The 24,303-nt window shown below is 48.0% G+C and overlaps 1 protein-coding gene across 2 annotated transcripts in view; it reads left to right on the plus strand.

The window, feature by feature from the left end:
* Window positions 1-24,303, plus strand: part of LOC126539320 (snRNA-activating protein complex subunit 4-like) — a 229,024-nt gene that overhangs the window by 154,290 nt on the left and 50,431 nt on the right. For both annotated transcript variants that reach the window (XM_050186115.3, XM_055075534.2), the window contains exon 10: window positions 19,060-19,270. In XM_050186115.3, coding sequence (XP_050042072.1) covers window positions 19,060-19,270 — 211 coding nt within the window. The remainder of the gene's footprint in view (window positions 1-19,059; window positions 19,271-24,303) is intronic.

The following is a 24,303-nucleotide window of genomic DNA, read 5'->3' on the forward strand; positions in this document are numbered from 1 at the left end:
AAATAGTTGTAAATAGTGCAGCGACAAATTTAGCGTGGTTTGCGTTTGCCTCCCAAGCAGCAGCGCAGCACGTAGCGAAGAGCCGGCAACCACCTTCGAAAAGCGGAAACACAAGGTGGGAGTTGTCGATGGCGATGCAATGTTCTCCTTGGACATATATTTTTTCTTTTTAATTTCCAAACATCTAAAAATTGTCCAGGTAACATTTTCGAGATACATATTTTATTGCGTATACATACAAAGTCCGAAAGTACATTATATTGCCACATCCTATATGGTCGCCGCGGGTATGTGCCAGGCGATGAGAACGACGCTGAAGTAGTGCGCGAGTAGAAAAACAGAGACGACAACGACGTCACGTTGACTGCTCTCATAAAGTGCTTTTACACGTCCTCGACACCGGCTTTCCCGTCTCCTACTAGGCTGTGACACTGGTGGAGGTGCTGGGTAGGATTGCCTCATGATCGGCACCCCTTCGCGGAGCCATACATCGAATGCGGAATCACCTGCGTTCGTCGAAACTCCTGTTCACCGATACAGTCGCCGCCTGCTAGGCCTAACGCCCAAGTTCAACCCTTTGCAGGACCCTGCAAGAATGCGTCTACCGATTTATGCCATGGCTACTGCAACTCCATCGCAGGTGACGCTGCAGAATCCTAAGATACCAGAAAGTTTCCACGGCGACGCTTTTGAGGATGTCCAAGATTGGCTTGACCAATTTGAGCGTGTCGCCAGTTATAATGACTGGGGCTCCCAGCAAAAGCTGTCTAATGTCTATTTTGCGCTTCAAGACAGTGCGCGTATGTGGTTTGTGAACCGGGAGAGAAATTTGACCACGTGGGATGCCTTCCGCACCCAGCTGCTAGACACATTCACTAGTAGCGACAGAAGAGACAACGTGCAGCGCCTTCTCGAATCTCGTATTCAAAAACCAAACGAGAGCGTTGCCATGTTTGCAGAAGCTATGGCCCGCCTTTTCCGCAGAGCAGACCCTGAGATGGCCGAAGAAAAGAAGTTGTGCTATCTCTTGCACGGAGTGAAGGAGGAACTGTTTGCCAAGCTCGTGAGGAACCCACCCACGACAGTGGCCGAATTCACCGCAAGGGCTCACCGGTGAATGCTTCAATTCTACCTGAGAGCTGCAGCACGTCTCTGCGTGAAGTCATCCGAGAGATTGTGCGAGAGGAGATCCGGCAGCTCGGGATCTTTCCCATGGCACCAGCGGTGGCTTCTGTCGCCGATATTGTTCGGGAGGAAGTTCGAGAGGCCATTTCATCGCCCGACTGGCAGGCGGTGCTGCGACGATTAACCTACGCGGAACCTGTCTTTCGTCCACCTCCTGCCACTTCGATGCTGCTGAAACCGTCGACCACTACGACACAGGCATCACCACCACCCCCGACGCCCTACTTTCAACAGTCACAGCCGCCGCCAGCTATGCCATATCGCTGCGCCTGGGTCTTACGGCAAATCCCCTTCTGGCTACCCGCTTCGAAAGACCGATCTGTGGCGCACCGCTGACCGCCGGCCCCTATGCTTTCATTGCGGCGAAGCAGGACATGTTTACCGCGCGTGCCACTACCGCGCAGCTGGGTATTCAAGATTTCCCAACAGCAATTACCCTGTGACTGATGCTGCACGTAGCCACGACGGAAATTCTACAAACGTTCGGCCAGAACGTTCAACGACGCCTCGATCGCGTTCCCCTTCTTCGGCTCGTTACACCCCACCGACCCGTTGCGATTTTTCTGACGCCTTTAGGGGCAGGTCCCCTAGCCCGCGCCGAGGAAACTAGATGCAGCGACCTCCAGGGGTGAGGTTGCAAACAGGCTAGATATCCACGAGCCCCCATCTCCGACGATCGACGACTCTACAACTCCGACGACTCCAACCACACCCCCTGCAACCGACGCCGTCAGTGCCGATCTTGTCGTTTGCATTGACGGCCACCAAGTGGCCGCTCTCATCAATACTGGTTCGCATTTTTCGATAATAAGTAAAAAGCTGGCCGACAGGCTGCGAAAAGTGAAGACGCCGTGGACCGGGCCCAACATCAGAACTGCCGGTGGCCAGTTGATGACGCCGATTGGAAAATGCACAGCCAGAATAGTAATTGCCGGCGCAACCTTCGTCGCCACCCTCGTCATTCTCTTTGAGTGTTGTAAGGAACTTATATTGGGGATGGATTTCTTGAGAGAGTACGGTGCAGTGATTAACGTCCATCACCTCGTCGTCACATTTTCTACGAGCTCAGACAACGTTGACCCCGCGGAACACCAGCGACCCCGCTTACGTATCGTCGACGATGACGTCACGCTTCCGCTGCGAAGCTGTTCCCTCATACCTGCAATCTGCGACAACTTGAACATCAGGACTGGCGTCGCTGAACACATCGACGCACTGGTACTGAGTCAAGGGGTTTCCATCGCCAGGGCCATAATTAACGTACACGACGGACATGCTGAACTCCTGCTGACGAATTTTACCAGGGAACGTTGACACATTGTTAAAGGCACGGCTGTTGCTTATTTCGACGAATTTACTTCAATACAGGACTGCCTCTCAGTGGAGCACGCGACGTCCACCGTGGTTATGCCTGCCCCTGTGGTTGACATCAGTCCCACCTTATCGCCCGTGGAACGCAACAGCCTTCTTGAGCTCATCGATGAGTTTAAGAGCTGCTTCTCATCCACGTCACGAGTTAGCCAGACGCCGTTCACTAAGCACCGTATTGTCACCAAAGCCGACGCCAGACCAATGTGGCAGAATCCTTATCGTGTAGCACTTAAAGAGCGTGAGGCAATACAAACACAAGTGAAGACCATGCTTGAGGACGGAGTTATTCGGCCCTCTAAGAGTCCTTGGGCATCGCCTGTCGTATTGGGGAAAAAGAAGGACGGCAGCCTGCGCTTCTGCGTGGACTATCGAAAACTCAACCAGATCCCACAGAAAGACGTTAATCCGCTACCGCGTATCGACGATTCACTGGACAGGCTACGAAACGCACATTACTTTTCGTCGATGGACTTGAAAAGCGGCTACTGGCAAATAGAAGTTGATGAGAGAGACCGTGAGAAGACTGCTTTTGTGACGCCCGACGAACTTTATGAATTTCAGGTGCTCCCCTTCGGTTTGTGTTCTGCGCCGGCAACGTTTGAACGACTAATGGACACGGTACTCTCAGGCCTCAAATGGCAAACCTGTCTGGTGTACCTCGACGACGTGATTGTTTTCTCCGTCACATTCGAGGAACACTTACAGAGACTAAAGACGGTCTTTGAAGCAATACGCTCAGCTGGTCTAACTTTGAAACCTGAAAAGTGCCATTTTGGTTTTGAAGAACTTCAATTTCTCGGTCACGTTGTTAGTCGTAAAGGCATCCGACCTGACCCTGATAAAATCTCTGCCGTCGCTAATTTCCCAACGCCATCAGATAAAAAGGCAGTGCGACGTTTTCTGGCCCTTTGCGCCTACTACCGACGGTTTATCACGGAATTTTCGTGTATCGCATGGCCATTAACACATCTTACCAGAGAAGATGTCCCCTTTGTGTGGGGTGAAGACCAGCAACGGGCTTTTGATGACCTACGGCAACGGCTGCAGACGCCCCGTGCTCGCACACTTTGATGAAGACGCCCCTACGATTCTTCATACCGACACTAGTAATGTCGGCCTTGGCGCAGTGCTTGTACAGCGGCAGGACGGCGCCGAAAGAGTGATTGCTTACGCCAGCAGGACGCTATCAGGAATGGAGGCCAACTACTCTACTACTGAAAAAGAATGTCTCGCACTGGTGTGGGCCGTCCTGAAATTTCGGCCATATTTGTATGGTCGTTGTTTCACCGTTGTCAGTGATCATCATGCACTGTGCTGGCTGACTAATTTAAAAGATCCAGCTGGTCGGCTTGCGCGTTGGAGTCTTCGGCTCCAGGAGTTCGACTTCACTGTTGTATACAAATCGGGGAAACGACACACCGACGCCAACTGCCTTTCACGGTCTCCTGTTGAGACTGCAGTGCACGACGATGATGACGCGGCTTTTCTAGGCGTGCTAGATACTGTGGCTGTTTCACGCCAGCAACGCGAGGACGCAGGACTTGTTCCTTTTTTCGATTACTTAGAGGGAAGAACAAGCAACGTGCCGAGGTTATTCGCCAGAGGGCTGCCTTCATTGTGCTTACACCACGATGTTCTCTATAAAAAACTTAGTGGCAGCAGCTACCTACTCGTCATTCCCGCATCTCTTCGCGACGAAGTCCTACATGCCTGTCAAACGAGCCGACCGCTGGTCACTTAGGCTACACTCGGACATTGGCAAGAATTAGGCTAAAGTACTATTGGCCGAGACTTGCGTCGATCGTGAAACGTTACATACAGACATGCCTGGATTGCGAGCGCCGCAAAGCCCTAACCGGCAAGTCAGCTGGACTGCTGCATCCTGTTCAGATACCGCAAGCACCGTTCGAGCAAATTGGCATGTACCTTTTAGGTCCGTTTCCACTGTCTACTGCCGGAAATAAATGGATAATCGTCGTCACAGATTACCTTACTCGATACGCCGAAACAGGTGCTATCCAACGTGGAACAGCAGCCGAAGCAGCGCGATTTTTCATCGAAACCATCGTCCTAAGGCATGGCGCTCCCGCAGTGGTCATAACAGACAGAGGAGCTGCGTTCACGTCTGCGCTTCTGGATACCGTTTTGCGACTAAGTGGTACCACTCACCGAAAGACCACGGCTTATCATCCCCAAACCAATGGGCTGACCGAACGTTTGAATAAGACTCTGGCAGACATGATGAGTATGTACAGTGCTCACGGAATGAAATAGGACACGGAGCATTTAGTAGAACCCTACATATGTGCAAAGTACGCGAGAGCACCATGTCATTTCGCTAGGAATTTGGTCACCAAAGGTGAAGAGGACTCCGATGTAAGTGTACGCGCCACAATTACGTCGATGTGACACGAACTGCAGCCGGTTGAAACGAAAGTATGCGCATTACTTAGCCCTAAATTGACGCGTTTCATTCCGTGAGCACTGTACATCGGCGTCGACCACAGGAACTGGGACGAAATTTTACCATATGTTACATTTGTGTATAACACGGCTCGCCAAGAGACAACATGCGTGGCACCTTTCAACCTCGTTTACAGCCGGGAAGTGACAACAATGTTGGGCGCAATGCTGCCACACGAGTGCGGTGACGACGAGACTGGTGCCGAGGAATTTACGCAACGTGCAGAGGAATCCAGGCAGCTTGCGTGTTTGCAAATCAAAGAACAACAGGAATACGATGCCCGACCCTACAATCTTCAACACGGACCCGTCACATATAACGTCGGTGACCAGGTGTGGGTCTGGACTCCTATTCGTCGGTGGGGGCTGTCTGAGAAGCTCCTGCGAAGATACTTCGGCCCGTACACAGTTCTGCGCCGCATCAGCGATGTGAATTATGAAGTTGTCCCCGACAGTCATAACTGCTCCAAACGCCGGCAGCATCTGTCCGAGGTTGTGCACGTGCTTCGTATGAAGCCATACTTTTCCTCATGACCTCAACTTTGCATCGTCTGTGCACCGCCTTTGGAGATCGGTGCATCGGGACGATGCCTTTTTTTCCAAAGGAGGGGTAAATGCCACATCCTATATTGTTGCCGCGGGTATGTGCCAGGCGATGAGAACGACGCTGAAGTAGCGCGCGAGTAGAAAAACAGAGACGACAACGACGTCGCGTTGACTGCTCTCATAAAGTGCTTTTACACTTCCTCGACACCGGCTTTCCCGTCTCCTACTAGACTGTGACATATCGATATTTGACATATCGATATGAAAGAGCCCTGGAATAAAGCTTGGTAAAAAAAAGAAACCGAAACTGATCATTTCTCACGGGCGGGAAGCAGATAGACTGAAACAGAGCATACAGATAATGAGCGGATCATGCGAAGTTCTCAGTGAGTAAACATGTTTTTAGGAGGATGCGAAGCAGGCATATAATTTGTTAATTGCTCAATTATGCACAGTCTGTCCGAATATTCGCCGTTTCTACCGTTATTCAGCCGTCCTTGAATATTCTGGAATTTCCGAATATGCATTTCTCGAATCGAATATGCTTCGAATAAGGAAAATATTCTATTCATATTCGAAATTTCGAATATTCGCAGACCTCTAGCAAAGATGTATTATCTCTAGTAACTCGCTTACTCTTGCAGACCATCACAAAACATTCAGCTTCAACCATTCGTGCACTATCAGTGTAGTCCGTCATTTCTTGTGCGTATATGGTGCACATATATTCAAGTGTGTGCCCATTCACTCATTGAAACGTTGGCGATAGAGTAGGTGTAAGTTTTTATGCCAGTTGGGGTAGATATGTGTTGGTAATGTTCTCGAAACTGACTATGACAGGATGCGGAGCTGCTCCCATTGTCATTGTTTAATGAGAAGTACTCACTTGTGCCGATGCTCCGGTGCTGAAGCACTTTCTTTGAAGGTTAGCGATACAACTCTGGCGGATGAGCAAATTTCTGTATCCTCGAGGAAAGACGTACATCTTGAAGTGCCAGTAACACGTATGGACAGTTGCAGCAGTGGTCCGCAAACTTGGCCACACAGATTCATTCCATTCCTTAACATGCCAGTCACTATTGTTGCAACCAACTACTGCACACTTCTTCAATCCACATGAGTTAGTCCAGCATGATTGAAGCACGGTGCATTAGCGAAAACTCAGTTTCATTTCCGACAGCTGATCGCAGTAAGGTGGAAGTGGTAGTGGTTTTGTATTTATGCACTGTCGCTGAGGCTACATGCGGCGCGCCGCCAGAAGCGCCATCTCGTTTTTGTAGAACAAACTGCTCCATGAAAAGGGTCAATACCGTCTCACAGCAATCACAGGCTCGCCTGGCTTGCTCATTCGCTTCCGTCGTTGGCAAAATCAAATGTATTGCAATTTCAGCGCGACATAATTGTGTACACGTTGTGCTGACCAACATAGGCGCTTCGTTATGAGCTGCAGGCGGTCGTGTGCCAATGCCACCCGTCTCTTAGTTCGATGGCCCAGCGTGTTAGGCCGGCCGGCTCCTAGCCATCAGTGGCCATCAACGGAGCTGACACCGTGGACGCACCCTTGCAGAAACACGTCTACACTGCCTGCATAGTCGTGTTTGTATTGGAATCTTGTTTATGAGAGAGCTGTGCAAACACGTTTATTTTCACTTTATTTGCGAAGCCATTCCAAGCGTCCATGCAGTGGTGCCGGTTCTGGGTGGAGTTACGTGTCGCTCGCTCATACCATGTGTCCCGAATTGTCGCATGCAGAAGTTGGATTCTGACGCGTCGTATGACAGCTTGCATGCAAAATCGCACCTTGGTGTCTCGCACTTAATTCGCAGGTGACACTTTGCATGTTTGACCAAAATGACGACTGCAGATACCTGGTTATGGGGAACTACTGCCACAGCGGAAGTGTGGCTAAACAATAAATTTCTTTCTCACTAAAATGTGTCATGTTATGTAATTTAATATGCTATTTTATAAAAGAAATGCAAAAAGAAACAACTACCTAGGCGGTTCAGTGAAAATGCATGAATCGGTGAACAGGGTGAAGAAAGGGAGGGGACACTTGCTCGGTAGTTGGCGCCGATTGCAGATCACTCGAAAGTAGAGGCGGCGCTTGCTGAGAATTTACGTATATTTTTTTTCTGTTTTTATTACATATCTCCTGCTTGGGCAGCTATGATTGTCTTTAGGGCCGCAGTGCACTGTAAAAGATGCTGCGCAATTGACCGAACTATGCAGTTAAGGGGTTACAGATCTCCGCGATGCGAGCTACCCGTGGGACACACTTTGCAGACTTGCATTGCAGAGGAGGCTGTAGCCGTGCAGTACAAATCAAGTTTCACCTTCCACATCCTCCCATATCTTTTGGGACCATCTAACCTAACCATTCTTGAAAACAAAGTCAGCATATAGCCAAGACGGCTACATAAGTGCACAAATACAAAACCACTACTGCTTCCACCTTACTTCTGTGCGATCAGCTGTCGGAAATGAAACTGAGTTTTCGCTAACGCACTGTGCTTCAATCATGCTGGAGTGACTCATGTGGATTGAAGACGTGTGCAGTAGTTCGTTGCAAAAATAGTGACTGGCATGTTAAAGAATGGAATTAATAACCTTGTTACAGGACAGAGGGATCTTATAAACCACTCCCTCTGTACAAGTGGCATAGGGCTTTCGTTTTTTTTTTTTTTTTTTTTCGCAGTTGCAAAAAATTGATTGTCAGGCTTGTGCAAAAAGGTGAATGGTGCAAAAAAGGTGCACTCGCATGGCTACTTGCCATGTGAGCTCCTCGTTAGCTTGGAGGAGATGCGCATAGCTGTTGCCAACGGCTACACTGTGGGACAAATGGTCAGGAGGGCAATGAACTGTGGCCACAGAGGGAAAACTGACATCCATAATCTTGTCAGCCAACTGGACCATAGACTCCAACATCGAGAATGAAGGCGCGGTCAGAATCATGCTCACCTGCGGTGGAAGGCGCTGCAGGAAAAGTTCCCAGCGAAGTGTGCTGTCAGATGAAGGAGCCAGGTCTCCAGCCAAGGCTTGCATTCGACACAATAAGTCAGTAGGTTTGCAGTCACCGAGCCCCTCCAATGTAAGATGTTGCAGTAGTCGATGTTGCTCCGTTTCAGTGGTGCGCTAGATGAGCATTGCCTTAAGGTGGTCATGGGGCATTCGACAGGTGGGGAGCATAGAAAAAAACACTCACAGCAGTAGTTGGAAGCGCTCCAATGACGTGGTCAAACATGGTCAACTGCGAACTGAGGCGGTGGCAACGGAACAAGGATTCAAAGGTGATGAACCAAAGTTTCGAGTCTGACAACCGGAACTCCGGGAGCTTCAGAGTGGAGACCTCCGGATTGCGCGGTAGTGGCGCTGACTGCAGCACTTGATCAGGAGAATTCGAGGCCGTGGCTGACTGGATAGAAGGCGAGCTGCGAAGACACCGGGGCTCGAGCTCCTTGCAGCGGCAGACCTTGCGAAGTGGCTGAGGCAACCGGAGCTGAGAGCGATGACGCAAAGTCCAAGTCGCCTAAATACGGGTGAAGAAAAACCAGACAGACACTGATGCATGGTGTCCACAAATTATATTTTAGTTGAGTCCGCTCAATCAGGCAGAAGATTGATTCCGCAGACTCCACTGCTTGCGCACCGTCAGCGGGCTGGGCATGTCATTGTCGTCTTTTGTGAGCGGGCCATTGTGGCACGTAGTAGTGCGCTACACCAAGTACTTTAGAGTCAGTATTTCTGCCTGAAATCACATACAAAGACCTCCTAAACATTGTGTCGACTATCCCAGATAGTTAACCAGCACATCATGATTATATAAGGTCTTGTGACCTGCAGGCTAATATTGAAAAACTAGGGCCCATACTCTTTTGCATCATAAATGGCATATTTGCCTCCGGAAAAATTCTGCCATGAATAAAAGTATCTATTATACGTCCAATACACAAGATGAGAAAAAAGAGTGATATAAACAATCATAGACCAATAGCAATTTTATCAGTTCTCACAGACATAATGGAAAAACACATAACATATGTTATGATGAACTTCTGTGATAAACACTTCCTGCTCTTTAACTCACAGTTTGGATATAGAAAAGATAAAAGCCCTACAACTCTTCTAGAAACATTCAGTGATGTCGTAAGCAGAGCTATTGATAATAATGAAGTTGCTTTAGCACTATTCTTGGATATGTCTAGGGCTTTTGACACAGTTGACCAGAGAATGCTTATGGAAAAATTCAGAACAATGGGATTTTGAGGAACATTTGCAGCCTTGTTTCAAGACTATTTTACAGATAGGCATCAAAGAGTAAAGATTGGAAACGCAATAAGTGATGCAATGCCAGTTAAATATGGAGTGCCGCAAGGTTCCACTATTGCTCCACTTCTCTTTACAATTTTTGCAAATGACCTAAGCTCAGTTTCTTTCCCATCATGCCTGCTTCAGTATGCTGATGACACTCTGTTAGTTATTACGGAAAAAGCATGTATATGGTGCTTCAGAAAAAATGCGAACAGACTTGAGTAACTTCGTATCCTGGATGGCTAAAAATTACATTTTTATAAACCAAAATAAAACCAAAGTTATGTGCATTAGAAGTCCATATGAACAGGTTGTACTTGACTGCTATCTCTACCCTCACAACATGCAAAGACAAGTACTTATGCCCTCCTCTTGAGTACATTTCAACAGCCAAGTATTTAGGTTTTGTTACGATAGACCAGCAGGGGTAGTGACCTTCTAGCCTCTCCCACACCACTGCAACGAATCACTTCATGAAGCTAGCAGTGTGTTTTTTTGGTTCACCATCACTGACGATGGGAGCAAGAAACTCCTGGAAAAGGGTGTTCTACAGCGTTTCCTCCTGGACTCCGATAACCACCACGGTCGTTTGACAGATGCTCCAGCTAATTGACAATTTTGGACAATTCGGAGTGTCCAAATTTGACAATTTGGACACTCCGATTGGACAAAGGTGGGACGGCAGATTTCCCTGGCCTACGGATCTAGGGAGGAACTGCAGCAGAACTGATAGTTAGGCAAGTTGGTACGAATTGATAGTAAAATATTTAGCGCGCACAATTGACAAGGACACATTGAAGGGGGACACAAAGCGCTCATGTGTCCCCCTTCACTGTGTCCTTGTCAATTGTGTGCGCTAAATATTTTACTATGAATCTAGGGAGGACAAAGGGGATTTTCACGGACTTTCTCAGCTCCTCAATGTCCTTCAATTCAGTCATGCTAGACCGATGAGATGTAACGGTATCCACTACACATGTAGATATTTTAAATAAGCCTAGTACTCCTCGTTCTTGATGAGAACACGTTCCTCCCTTCAACAACTTTCTTAACGTGGATGAATCGGACGACGGCATGGGGCAGCTACCCCTTTTGACATGCCCCACACCAACCCTTACATTTTATATGTAGACAAATTCCTGAGTGGGGAAGAGCATGCTAAGCATATATGTAAAAAGTTGAGAACTGTAGCTGCATATATTTATAAGTTGCTGGTGGGTGAAAATATTCAATCTCAATATAACATCTACAAATCTCTAGGAGAGAGCATTCTTCGTTATGGTATAACTGTTTATGAGAATTGTTCACTTAGTTGACAAACAAAATTTAACGAACTCTTCTACAGAATATGTAAGAATGTAGTATACAGAATGAACCTTCACAAAGCACATAAAGATGAAATAACGAAAGAAATCTCCATATTAAACTTCTATCAAATATAGGTTTACACTGTACTGACCTCTCGATACTACAACTATGGTAAAGAAGTCCGACACGGTTGTGGACGACACGAAGGACGCGGACAAGAAGACGCAACAGCGTAGGCTTAGCCAGTCAAAAACCAGGAACAGCGTCTAGCCCGAGCCCCACTTCAGTAGCGCTGGCGATCCGGCTGCGGAGCTCGGCACGGCGCACTTCTTCTTCCTTACAACTTCCCCCCTCGCTGAAGACGGAGACGCACAGGAGGCCTAAGGCGTCGTGAGGACGAAGGGCTCGTGATACAGCTTGAGCCGATCTATGTGCACAATTTCCCGGCCTCGGCGGCGCAGGTCCGTAGGGGGCGTCAGAAGTTCGATAACGTAGTTCACCGGAGAAGTTTGGCGTAGAACCCGGTAAGGTCTATGATATCGGGATACAAACTTGGAGGAGACACCTTGTGTCGAAGTAGGAGGCACCCACAACCAAACAAGAGCGTCAGGCGAAAACTGGTGGTGGGGGCGGCCGTCGTCATGACGAAATTTCTGTAGCGCTTGTTCTTGCGTTGTAAGGGCGCGAGCTAGTTGCCGACATTCCTCTGCATACCGGGCGGCTTCGGAAGCCGGTGTACCCTCTGATAAGTCGGGACGGTAAGGGAGAATAGTGTCAATGGGAAATGATGGTTCGCGGCCATATAGAAGAAAGAAGAGAGAAAAGCCCGTCGTTGAATGGAGTGCCGTGTTGTAGGCGTACGTGACATAGGGAAGGATGAGGTCCCAGTTGGTGTGGTTGGAGGCGACATACATCGAAAGCATGTCGCCAAGAGTTCGGTTAAAGCGCTCTGTCAATCCGTTTGTTTGCGGGTGATATGCGGTGGTACAGTGATGAATGACGCGGCATTCAGCGAGAAGTTCTTGAATCACGTCGGCAAGAAAGACGCGACCTCGGTCGCTCAGGAGTTCGCGGGGAGTGCCGTGACGTAGAACGAAGCGGTGAAGCAGGAAGGAAGCAACGTCACGAGCCGTCGCGGCTGGTAGAGCGGCCGTTTCTGCATACCTCGTGAGGTGGTCTACAGCTACAATGACCCAGCGATTACCAGCAGCTGTGTATGGCAGAGGTCCGTATAAGTCTATCCCAACCCGGTCAAAGGGCCGCGAAGGGCATGGCAGAGGTTGCATTGGTCCAGAAGGGCGGCAAGGATCAGGCTTGCGGCGTTGACATTCTGTGCAAGAGCGAATATACTTTTGCACAAATGTGTACATACCACGGCAATAAAACCTGTGGTGAGTCTGGTGTAGGTCTTGAAGAGACCAGCGTGTGCGCACTGAGGGTCGGCGTGGAAAGCGGCGCATACATCAATGCGGAGCTGCCGAGGTATTACAAGCAGCCATTTGCGGCCGTCGGAACCGTAGTTACAGCGATAGACAATTCCGTCGCGGATGGCGAAGTGCGAAGCTTGTCGGCGCAACGCTCGGGATGGTGGGCGTGCAGGTGAATTAGAGATGGAATCTATCAAAGATGAAATCCAGGAGTCCTTGCGCTGCTCCAAAGCCATGTCGATAGAAGCGAATGGGAGAAGTGGGTCGTCTAGGACAGACACACTGACAATGTCGGCGTGGACAGGCGAGCGCGAAAGAGCATCGGCATCGGCGTGCTTCTTGCCTGAGCGGTAGACAACCCGGATATCGTACTCTTGGAGCCTCAGTGCCCACCGGGCTAGGCGGCCGCAGGGATCCTTGAGAGACGACAACCAGCAAAGTGCGTGGTGATCGGTAACGACATCGAAGGACCGGCCGTACAGGTATGGGCGAAATTTTGTGATGGCCCAGATGATCGCGAGACATTCTTTTTCCGTGATGGAATAGTTCGCTTCAGCTTTCGTCAGAGTACGGCTTGCGTAAGCAACAACATATTCTTGGCAGCCGGGCTTGCGCTGCGCGAGCACAGCGCCAAGACCAACACCGCTAGCATCCGTATGGATTTCCGTGGGAGCAGTTGGATTGAAATGGCGCAGTATCGGTGGTGTTGTGAGCAGGCGACGTAGCGTCGCGAAGGCATCATCGCAAGTCGGGGACCACGCGGAAAGATTGGGGTCTCCCCGAAGAAGCTCTGTCAGAGGTGCCATAATCGAAGCGAAATTGCAAATAAAGCAGCGGAAGTACGAGCAGAGGCCAATGAAACTGCGCAAGTCTTTTAGAGACGTTGGCTTCGGGAATTCTTTAACACCACGGAGCTTAGCGGCATCAGGGAGAACGCCGTCCTTCGACACGACATGTCCGAGAATTGTCAGCTTGCGTGCCCCAAAGTGACATTTTTTCAGATTTAGTTGGAGGCCAGCGTCACTGAGGCAGCGTAAAACCTGCTCCAAGCGATGAAGGTGAGTAGGAAAATCTGGTGCGAACACTACTACATCATCCAAATAACACAAGCACGTGTTCCATTTGAGACCTCGAAGAATAGTGTCCATCATCCACTCAAAAGTCGCGGGCGCGTTGCAAAGTCCGAATGGCATCACACGAAATTCGTATAAGCCATCTGGTGTGATGAAAGCAGTTTTAGGCTTATCTTCTGCAGCCATAGGCACCTGCCAATAACCAGAGCGTAGATCAAGGGAGGAAAAGAACTCTGCACCTTGTAAGCTGTCGAGGGCGTCGTCGATCCGCGGCAATGGATAAACATCCTTTCTGGTTATTTTGTTTAGGCGACGGTAATCCACGCAAAAATTGGATCGAGCCATCCTTCTTTTTAACTAAAACAACTGGCGATGCCCATGGGCTGTCGGACGGTTCAATGACACCACGCTTTAGCATGTCACCTACTTGCTCATCAATGACGCGTCGTTCTGTCGACGAGACACGGTAGGGTCGCTGCCGTAGCGGTGGGTGAGAACCGGTGTCAATACGGTGACATACAGTCGTCGTTCGGCCCAGAGAAGTGCTATGGCTGTCAAAAGCAGGGCGAAATTTCTCGAGGAGACGGAGAAGGTGATGGCGTTGCGTGGGGCTTAAGGCGTTGTCGATGACGTGGCTGAAAACGTCTTCAGGCGATGTGGCAGGAACGGGACTACAGTAGAGGGTGTTGACCTCTGACGATCCAACAGAAAGTTCCGACTTGGTAATGGTGTCGTAAGGCTCCACAGAGCCGAGAGATTCGCCGCGAAGCAACGCAATCGGGAATGGGAAGTGGTTGTGTATAGGAAGGTGAGTAGCACCAGCTTGAAGGCTAAGCAACGCAGTTGGGAGTGGTGAGAGATGGCGGAGAACAAAAGCAGTGGAAGGCGTGAAGAGTACGGTAGAGTTGGAGGCAACGGAACAGGATACAGGTGCCAGAACGGATGCATGCGGAGGTATATGGATGTCGTCAGTGAGGGACAACTTGGTGCCGGAAAGCGAAACGTCATCAGATATGGCATTGCCAAGCGAAGAGAAGGCGACTTCTGCACGGGAGCAATCAATAATAGCTTGGTGACGGGAGGGAAAGTCCCAACCTAAAATAATATCGTGGGAACAGTGGGGAAGAACGACGAACTCGACTGTGTAGAGCACTCCTTGAATTTCAAGTCTGGCGGTGCACGCAGCCACCGGCTGGACGTGCTCTGCTGTGGCCGTGTGGAGTAAAGGACCGAAGAAAGGCGTCATGACTTTTCGTAATGAGCGGCATAGTTTTTCGGCAATTACAGATATGGCGGCACCTGTGTCAATAAGGGCAAGCACAGGGACTCCTTCAAAAGCGACATCAATAACGTTCGGCGGCGAAAGAAGAGGGCTTGAGCGTTGTGACGATGACGCAGTTCTTGCCTCTGGAACTGCGCCACTTAGTTTTCCGTGTCAGCGGTAGAGGGACGTCGACGCATCGGGGAGAGCGAGCGACGACGAGGAGAAGGAGAACGGCGGTCGGAAACTGGGTGAAGGCTTGGGCGGGGAAGGGGTAAATCGCGGTCTGGAGCGTAAGACAACGGATGATCATACGTGGCTGTGCGTGGGTCGTCACGTGGATGAAGTGGACGGCGGCGGCACAGGCGTGCGACGTGTCCGGGAATACCGCACGAATAGCAGATGGGCCGATTGTCCGGTGTGCGCCAGGGATTAATTACTCGATGGGCTGGAGGTCGTGGTGGCGTGGGGGTAAAAACAGGGCTAGGCATCGGAGGCGAAGCCCGGAAGGTCGGTGGTCGTGGTCGTGCGACGGCGTCGGCGTAAGTCAATGGGGCGGTGAGTTGAGGCGCCCGTTCCAGAGGAAGGACCTCGGACACTTGTTCTTCTATAACGTGTCGTAGGGTCGGACTAAGAGACGAACTGGACTCCGGTGGGTTGGAGATCAGGGAGAGCTGGCGAGCAACTTCTTCCCGGACGAAAGCCTTGATTTGCGAGAGGAGGGTGGCATCTGGAAAAGGAGAGGTCAAGCCGGACAACGATTCCTGATGGGGAAAAGGACGGCGAGTGAGGAGGCGTTGACGGCGGAGCTCGTCATAGCTTTGGCACAGTTCAATAACTTGGGCAACAGTAGAGGGGCTCTAGGAAATGAGCATCTGAAACGCGTCCTCGTCAATACCCTTCATGATATGCTTGATTTTATTGCCCTCAGTCATGGATGCATCGACGCGTTTACAGAGATCGATGACATCTTCGATGTAGCTGGTAAAGTTCTCACCAGGCTGCTGAGAGCGCGACTGCAGACGCTGCTCGGCACGAAGCTTTTGTACAGCAGGGCGGCCGAAGACCTCGCTGAACTTTGTCTTGAACACGGTCCAGCTTGGGACTTCGCTTTCGTGGTTCCGAAACCACAAGTGGGCAATTCCGGTGAGGTAGAAAGGGACGGTGGTCAATTTCGTGATGTCATCCCATTTGTTGTTCCGACTGACGCGTTCGTATGAGGAGAGCCAGTCATCAGCGTCGTGGTCGTCAGTGCCGCTAAAGATAGGAGGGTCCCGCTGGCGGAATGTGCCGGGGCAGACGGTAGACTGGGGAGCAGGTGGTGGGAAGCTCGTGGCGCTTTCGGTGGTCATGATGGCAGGGAGAGTCCGGCTGCGCAATTCCAGGTTTGCAGAAGACCCAGCAAACCTCCACCAATTATGGTAAAAAAGTCCGACACGGTTGTGGACGACACGAAGGACGCGGACAAGAAGACGCAACAGCGTAGGCTTAGCCAGTCAAAAACCAGGAACAGCGTCTAGCCCGAGCCCCACTTCAGTAGCGCTGGCGATCCGGCTGCGGAGCTCGGCACGGCGCACTTCTTCTTCCTTACACAACAAATACAGAACACTGGTCAAGAAAGAAAGAACATTAAGAGAAACAGAAAGATATCATATTCCACGAGTGTACACCAACTATGGAAAAAGAATGAGAAACTACTGTATGTGCGACATCTTTTTAACAAATTACGACGGGAATACATGCATGCATGCAATGTAGCAACAACAAAGAAAGTGAAAAAGATGTTAAAGTATTGGTGCCTTCTTTTTTCATAAAGTATATTTTCTGTGTATTTTGTGTAGTCTGTGTATTTTCACTCATAATGGTCACTGCTGATTTGCTTAGGTGAAGTAGAAAATGTATCAAGAAAAAAGAAGAGAAGGGCAATAAAGAATATTATTATTACATATTTAATCACTGCTGCCATTGTAGCAATTTTATTGATAGATTTAGCAACTTTCTTGTTTAGCGACAAATTTCTTTTGCTTAGCAACTGCCACCTTGAATTAACAATTGGCGACATTTTAGCGGCTTCAGTGTTAGTAATGTGGCTTGAAAAATGGCCTTCTAGAATGCAGCCTGTTACACAAAAGCTGCTTCTAAGTGGCCGAAGCTCACTGTACCACGATAGGCTTCGTGACCATGATGAAAAGTGGTTGTTTTCACATCGATAGCAGTGTTCACATTGTTCTCTAAAAATTGATGATTCATTTATTCTTTACGAAATCACTTTGAACAGGCTTATATACTTGCAGGTTCTGCAGTATCGTTAAATGCATTCAATTGGCGGACATTCACAAGCATAGCAGCAGATTAATTTACCAAAACCAATTAGAATAAGATTAATAGGACAGATTGACTCTATATAGAGGTGTCGATATTAGAGCGACTTGAGTGGTTTGTTCAAGTAAATTTGAACAAGCCGCTTTATTTTTCACGGCCTCTGGACCAATCAGTACTCCGCCGCAGCTTTCATGTAGACAAGGGCAGATGCGTAGTGCTTGTATCAAGCTTGGGTAATTGTCATCGCTGTGTTAAGAACATGTGGCCTAGCGTGTTCCACACAATTTAGTTCTCCTATCACAATCATTGAAAACCAGAAAAAATTAAGGGGTAATGTAGACTAAAGGCCTCTAGGAAAACTAGGTTATTTCAGTTATATTGAATCAAGCTGTATGTATTTGTAACCTTACAATCTGAAGGTAAATGTAGAATTTAAACTGTTATCATCCGTTATGTGAACATATCTGTAAAATGAGAGCCCTCTACACTCTGCTAGAAGATTCACGATTTATCCATCACCTGCACACTACAAGTCTGATGCTTTTGTGCTGAAAACATCAAAAGGAGGCACACGCTTGCGCCACCTTGGAACCGCCAGATTCTTTGTCCTTTTTTCCCATGAAAGTTTCGACGGGAGTTTAGAATGTAGGCTCTTTTCCCAAGTGTGTCACCTCTGAAGAAAGCAGAATACCAAGGTCAGCGTACGCCTGTGCCCATATGAACCAGTGGGTGCCCAGTAGCTGTCGGAAACGAATTCACAACCTCCTGCATTCAAGGCAGGCGCTCTACAACTAGGCTTCCACTGTCGTTGACGCCGGAGAGCACATAATGGAGAAGCGCTCGCAGAAACAAAGTCTTTGATGACCTGTCTGTGGAGCGCTTCTTTTGCACCGAAAACATCAAAGTGAAGCACTCGCTTGCGCAACATCGAGCATGAGGCTCGGCTGCCTGAGACGCTGCATGGGTTTCTACACCGAACAATTTTTAAAAATCAAATAGTGGATAGAAGCGAATTATTCGAGTGTTCACTATTTGGTTCGGTGATATTTGAGCATTCACACATCTCTACAAAACCTTGTTTGAGTGCCTAGTGCTTGTACAGTGGAGCTCTGAGATGTAGTATTTTGTGAGGCTTGATTAGATGTTGGAACAAATGTGGCAGTTTGAAATGCATTGGGCTGGCACAGTTGAACCTCAATATAACGAATATGCATAGAATGAAAGAACAGGTGTAACAAAGTAGTAAATTTAAAATGTATCTTCCAATGTCAGCATGTAACCAAAATTTGCTTATAACAAAGATATATCTGTGTTGAATGCAACTTCATTATAACGAGGTTCGACTGTAGTTTTAATAGTAATATTCAGTGAGGGCATCACAGATGCACTCCAACAATGGAATCATCCATTAGGCAGGGTTTGGGTACGGGCTAGTTGGTATTCCATTGTTTCAAACGTCATTTACAGCACTTAAATAGACAGGGATGCTCGTGTGTTGATTACGCGCGGATGCTGATGCGCTGAAGCACTGATGCTGACCATCAGCACTTGTCTTCGTCATTCTTTTGGTCCCTGTCTATGTACGCGCTGTAAATGATGTTTGAAACATTTATTAGGAACAAGTCTTCTGTGCCAGGTGCTTCAGAGCATGGGAGAAAGGTCTTTGTGGCATCCTCTGCAAATGCTAGTGTATTTGGATGGGGTTCTGTCTGTCGATCCCTCATGCGAACCTCGATCCCTCATGCTAGTGTATGCTCGTGTAATTTGTGAGACAGCAGTGTGCTCTTGGCAGGGTCGGGACGAGAGCCTAGATCGAGAGACGTGCCTGAAGCTGTACCAGAAGATGCTGCGGCAGCACCAGACAGGCCGCACGCTGAGCAACCCGCTGGTGCAGGGCCATGCACTGAACAAGGCCATCGCCCAGTACGCACAGCCTCTGCATCGACCCATGCTGCCCAGCCTGGCTGCATACGAGCACCAGGAGTGGCATGCTGTGGCCAATGGTATGCATATGCCTTATCTACTCGTGTGATGAACCCAGCCTCCACTTTTGTCATTGTCAACTTTGTTTTGTTCTTTCCTTTTTCCTTTCCTTCTTTTTCTTTTTCTTCCCCCTGGCCTTCTCTTGCCTTTCTTGCTCGACCTTCGGGGCCGGTGCTCAGCATGTTTGCTTTGTCTTGGCGCATTTCACCGGCACCGTCTACTATCACAAGATCTTCACATTGTGCCATGATACAGCAAACACCATTTGAAGCGAACAATGTTAAGCACCAGCAATAGGAACATGGGTGACATGGGGACACAATTTGTTGACTGCATGCTTTGATTGATGCTGATACATGCTGCTTTATTACCACAAACACTCTTGCTTATAGTACCATGCAAGCACAGCACCAGCAGAACAAAATGCACTTGGTCATCACTGTCACTTGGCATTTTGTTACGACTTTTTGTTGTTGTTGTTGTTGATTGGGTGCTGCGTCATGTGATTGCCCCTCATGCTAATTACACGGCCGCTTTCAAATGCATCGTCGTAGAGCATGCCATAGAGCACGGGAACTGCGCTGTTGGATAGCATTTCAGCGTCGACTCAGTGCATGTGCAGTACTAGAGAAAACAAGGGAACAATCTTAGAGTTACAACGAAGAATCACCGTGCATTTCAAGGACCATAGCAAGGCAAGTTTCATCGTGTGGAGGAAGAAGTTGTTGGCTATGTGAAGAGGTTCCACAGTGAAGGCTGTGCAGTGTCCCCTGAGCTGATTCAGAACCATGCATAGGCCACTGCAAGAAATCACAGGATGCCCTCAAGTGATTTTAAGGCCAGTATCAGTTGCACAACCTGGTTCATGCGCCAGAACAGGCTGTGCCTCAGAAGGTGCACGACATTATGCCAACAGTTACTGGCCGACTGTGAGGACAAAATCTGTGATTTTCATTGCATTCTCATTCAGATCTGAGAAGACAAGGTCCTGCTTTCGCAAATTGGCAGCACAGAAAAAGCTTATCTGAGCTTTGACATGTGAAGAAGCCACTCTGTGGAGATGTGCACATGGTGTTGGCGATAACAGCGGATGGCAGGAAGTGGCCACCATTTGTCTTATTCGAGGGCACTCTTCCCGCTGGTATCCACATTCATGCCTATGAGAAAGGGTGGATATCGGTGGAACCAATGGCCGACTTGCTCAAGACAGTCTGGAGACAGTGACTGGGGACTCTTCTGCTATCACTGCTCATTGTAGACAGTTTCTGCAGCCATCTCGAGGAGGCAGCCATAAACGTGTACAGACCTTGCTGCAATTCCAGCTGCCCTGATGCTAGTGCCACAGTCCCTTGATGTGTCAATCAACAAGCCCTTCAAGGACAGTGCAGCAGCTCTACACAGAGTGGTTGGCAGAGGGGAACCAAAACCTGACTCTGGCAGGCAGGATAGAGAGGCCGACCATCGACATGCCTTGCCTGTGGATTCTGGAGGCCTGGAGCACTATTCCATGGTGACACAGTTGTCTGCAGATTGAAGAAGATGGGCATCTTGGATGGCCTGGACGGCACTGAAGACAATGCATTGTGGGCCAATGACAACCAAGAAGTGGCCAGCAACATCACTGACAGAGCTTGAAAAACGACAGAACCCAGTTTTCGAAGACGTGTACACAAGAGGAGAGAAATTGCACAACCACACATGCTGGGAGCATGTATGGTTGTGCGATACATACTTGTTTATGTATGGCGCATGCGTGCTTTGGTTTCCTTTCGACCCACGTGTTTAATCACTGAACTCTGCTCTAAGTCTCAGTGTTATGCAATTCCTCTCCACCTGCGTAAGCTTCTTCTAAGGCTGAGTTTTGTCATTCTTCAAGCTATGTGCCAACAGGCCCAGCATAAGACTCTCCTACCTCATATCACTAACAGTTGTGATTTGGATAGTAAGACCAACAAGTAAGTGGCCAGCAGCATGGTGTGAATAAAAAACAATTTTTGGTTCATTTACTATTTACTTAGTGCTGCGTACATTTACTATTAATGAATAAAAGGAAACTTTTAGTTCACATCACACAAGTGTTTTACTATATGCTAATGTTGTGATTGCAATTTTCTTGTTCTCTACATTAGTGATACCAAATTTTGACTCTTACTAGAAGATCTGTTAAAACATTTTTTGTTGTTGCTGTTGTTTTCCGTGTAATGATCCCCCTAAATTGGTGTCAACTTTCCTGGAAAAGAAGTGTTCATTATGCAAGTAAATGTAGTAATATGTTGAGCTTTACAGCACTTCTATTATTTGAACTTCAGCTCAATAACATTTTGAGTGCATTATCAGTCGCCGGCCAACTTTTTTTCTTTTTTTGATGGAAAAAGGGCTGCAAAACAGTCCAAATAATCGGGCAGTCCAAAAAAACTAATTTCACCGGCTAAATCAATTTCCTTTTTTATTTATTTATTTCATGCTGCAGATTATGTTACAGATCCAAGCAGATCAAATACAGAAATTGATAACATAAGGCAAAGCTAGCAAGTAAAAAAAAAATGCAGCATTACAATGCGTTGTCAGTTGTTGGGTTGACAATTGCCACTCTCTAATGCTACATGGGAAAAAGGGAAATTTGAATGTGTCAGTGCGAGCAAAGTAAGGAGTTAGTGAACCGGGTTGATGGTGACGCATGCGGTGTGTGGTTAGAAATTATACATAGGGTGCAGGATCAAGCGCCATATTTTTTTTATTAGCAAGGAAAGAAATTCTTGACGCAAATTTTTTCTTCTTGTTTGAAGTAGTTGGATACTGTTATTTTTCACTAGTTCAGATGGTGGATCAAACGGTGAAAATTTTGAATAAATAAATCTTACGACTTTCCTTTAAATTCTTTCAAGTTTTTTAATATTGGTTATTGTATATGGATCCCGCACCACGCATGCACACTCGAGCTTAGGCCTGATTAATGAATTATAAGCCAGTAGTTTAACCTGAGTGGGGGCTTTCGAAAGTTTTTTTTCATAAAAGACGTAGTTTGTGAAAGGCAGATGAGCAGGTATTTTCAACATGTGAATTCCAGGAGAAATTGGGAGTTATTGTTACACCTAGGTATTTAAAACTGGAGACTCCATGTAAGGGTGATTGTCCAAGGTGATACCGGTGATCGAAAATAACTTTTTTGCCTGACACGTGAAGGAAGTTCATTTTGTCTTTGTTTAGAACCATACCCCATTCCTGGCACCATGCTAGCATGTTAGTTGTACCTGTGTCACACGGGCACATTTGGAAGGCCTTCCAGTCAACGGCCTTTGAAACGCCAAAACTCTATCGACTCAAAGGAGTTGTCGTGCTGCTACCGTTGAGTGGTTCAGGCGTTTCTCGCAAAATTGTGTGGCGCTGTGGATCTTTATTTTCGTTTTCATGTCACGAAAAGGTAAACATTGAAACAATTTAAATATACTATAATTTATTTTATGTTTGTTTATACATTGCCATACATATATGTTTAGTTTTTAAGTTGTTGAGTAGCGAAACTGCGGCAACGTTTGCACCGCTCGATGCGGCTGCCGTTTTGGGGTGTGTTCACACATGTCAAGTGGCAGAAACACTTTATTGAATAATGAATGACACTCATATATAGTATTTTTAGAGCATTTGGTTTGATTTGTTCTTTCTAACCGTGAGTACGAGCACACTGTGAACGAGAGGGCATGTTCGCGCTGTTTCCGCTTCCGTTGCTCAAAGGCCATCGAGATTTCGATAGAGTTGCAGGGTGCTCCGTTGACTCGATAGACTATTGACTCGGCGGCCTTCGAAACCGCCCGTGTAGCAGCTCGAACTTGACCTTTGAGTCAACTGACTATCGGTTGGAAGGCTTTCCAAACGCCCGTGTGACACGGTATTAAAGAGTTATCTAGGTCATTCTGATGATTAGAACATGTAATGTCACGATACAGCACGCAATCATCCGCAAACAAACGAGTCTCTACACCAGGAACAACTGCGTCAACGACGTTGTTAATATAAACAAGAAATAATGAAGGGCCTAGTACACTTCCTTGAGGCACACCAGAAGTGACTGCAAGACCATCCGACTCTTTTCCATCGATTGAAACTTACTGCTTACGGTTAGCTAAATAGTCAGGGTGTCTACCAACCGGGAATTCTCAGGGATTTTGAGTAGTCTGGAAAAACTCAGGGAGAACTCGCGGAATTTGTGCTTCTATCAGGGAAAATTAGCTGTAATTTTATTGAAAGGGTCGAAAGTCGAGGTAATGCTGGCTCGAGTAACAGACAGGAATCGTAATGAATCGTCTTTGACGCCCTGTCATCGGCTTGAGGAGTTACCAATGTACAGTGAACGACCGACTTTCCGGATTCCCAATAATTTGGACGGCTTCGCGGCACCACCACGTACCCCATAGAATCAATGTATCAGAATGTCTGAAATTTCGGATGTAAGAACTCTTCGCCGTCCGATTTTGCGGAGGTTTTGCCGTGACCGCAGGTCCGAAACGGCATTAATCAAAGCCACCACCGCTGCCATTTTGATTACCTTGCTGCCTCGAACCAGCGCTTTCGCACGCAGATCCGCTGGCAGCCGTAGCCACCATGGTGGCAACGCTAGGCCTAGCTGCTTCGACATTCGCTGTGAAGCTTCTTGCCGTTGGATGCCATGTTATTTATTTAAAGAATTCGCTTCTGTCAACAATGGCATGGACTCTGCCTTTGTGGTCCTCGCGACTGGCTTAGAAGCTTGGAAAGCACGGTGCGTTGCATAATGCCAGTTCCCGAAAGTCAGCTTCGCCTCCGTACACAAATGTTACTTGGTGAAGCATATGCAAAAGTATTGCAGTGAAGCATAGCAAGCATGGGAAGGGGCTATTGCCATGGGACACGGTATGTATTCCTTAATTATACACGCGTGCACCCTGTATTTCCTGTCGCAGTACGAGCACCGATATGCCTAATACGTGTACTGGCAGGCCTTTAGAGTGTTTCCGAATGTGCCTGTAGTGGTTTTGAGCCCTTAAGGGCAGTAAATGACATGCATTTATTTTTTCCA

Source organism: Dermacentor andersoni, chromosome 11 (assembly GCF_023375885.2).
Source record: "Dermacentor andersoni chromosome 11, qqDerAnde1_hic_scaffold, whole genome shotgun sequence".
NCBI lineage: Eukaryota > Metazoa > Arthropoda > Arachnida > Ixodida > Ixodidae > Dermacentor > Dermacentor andersoni.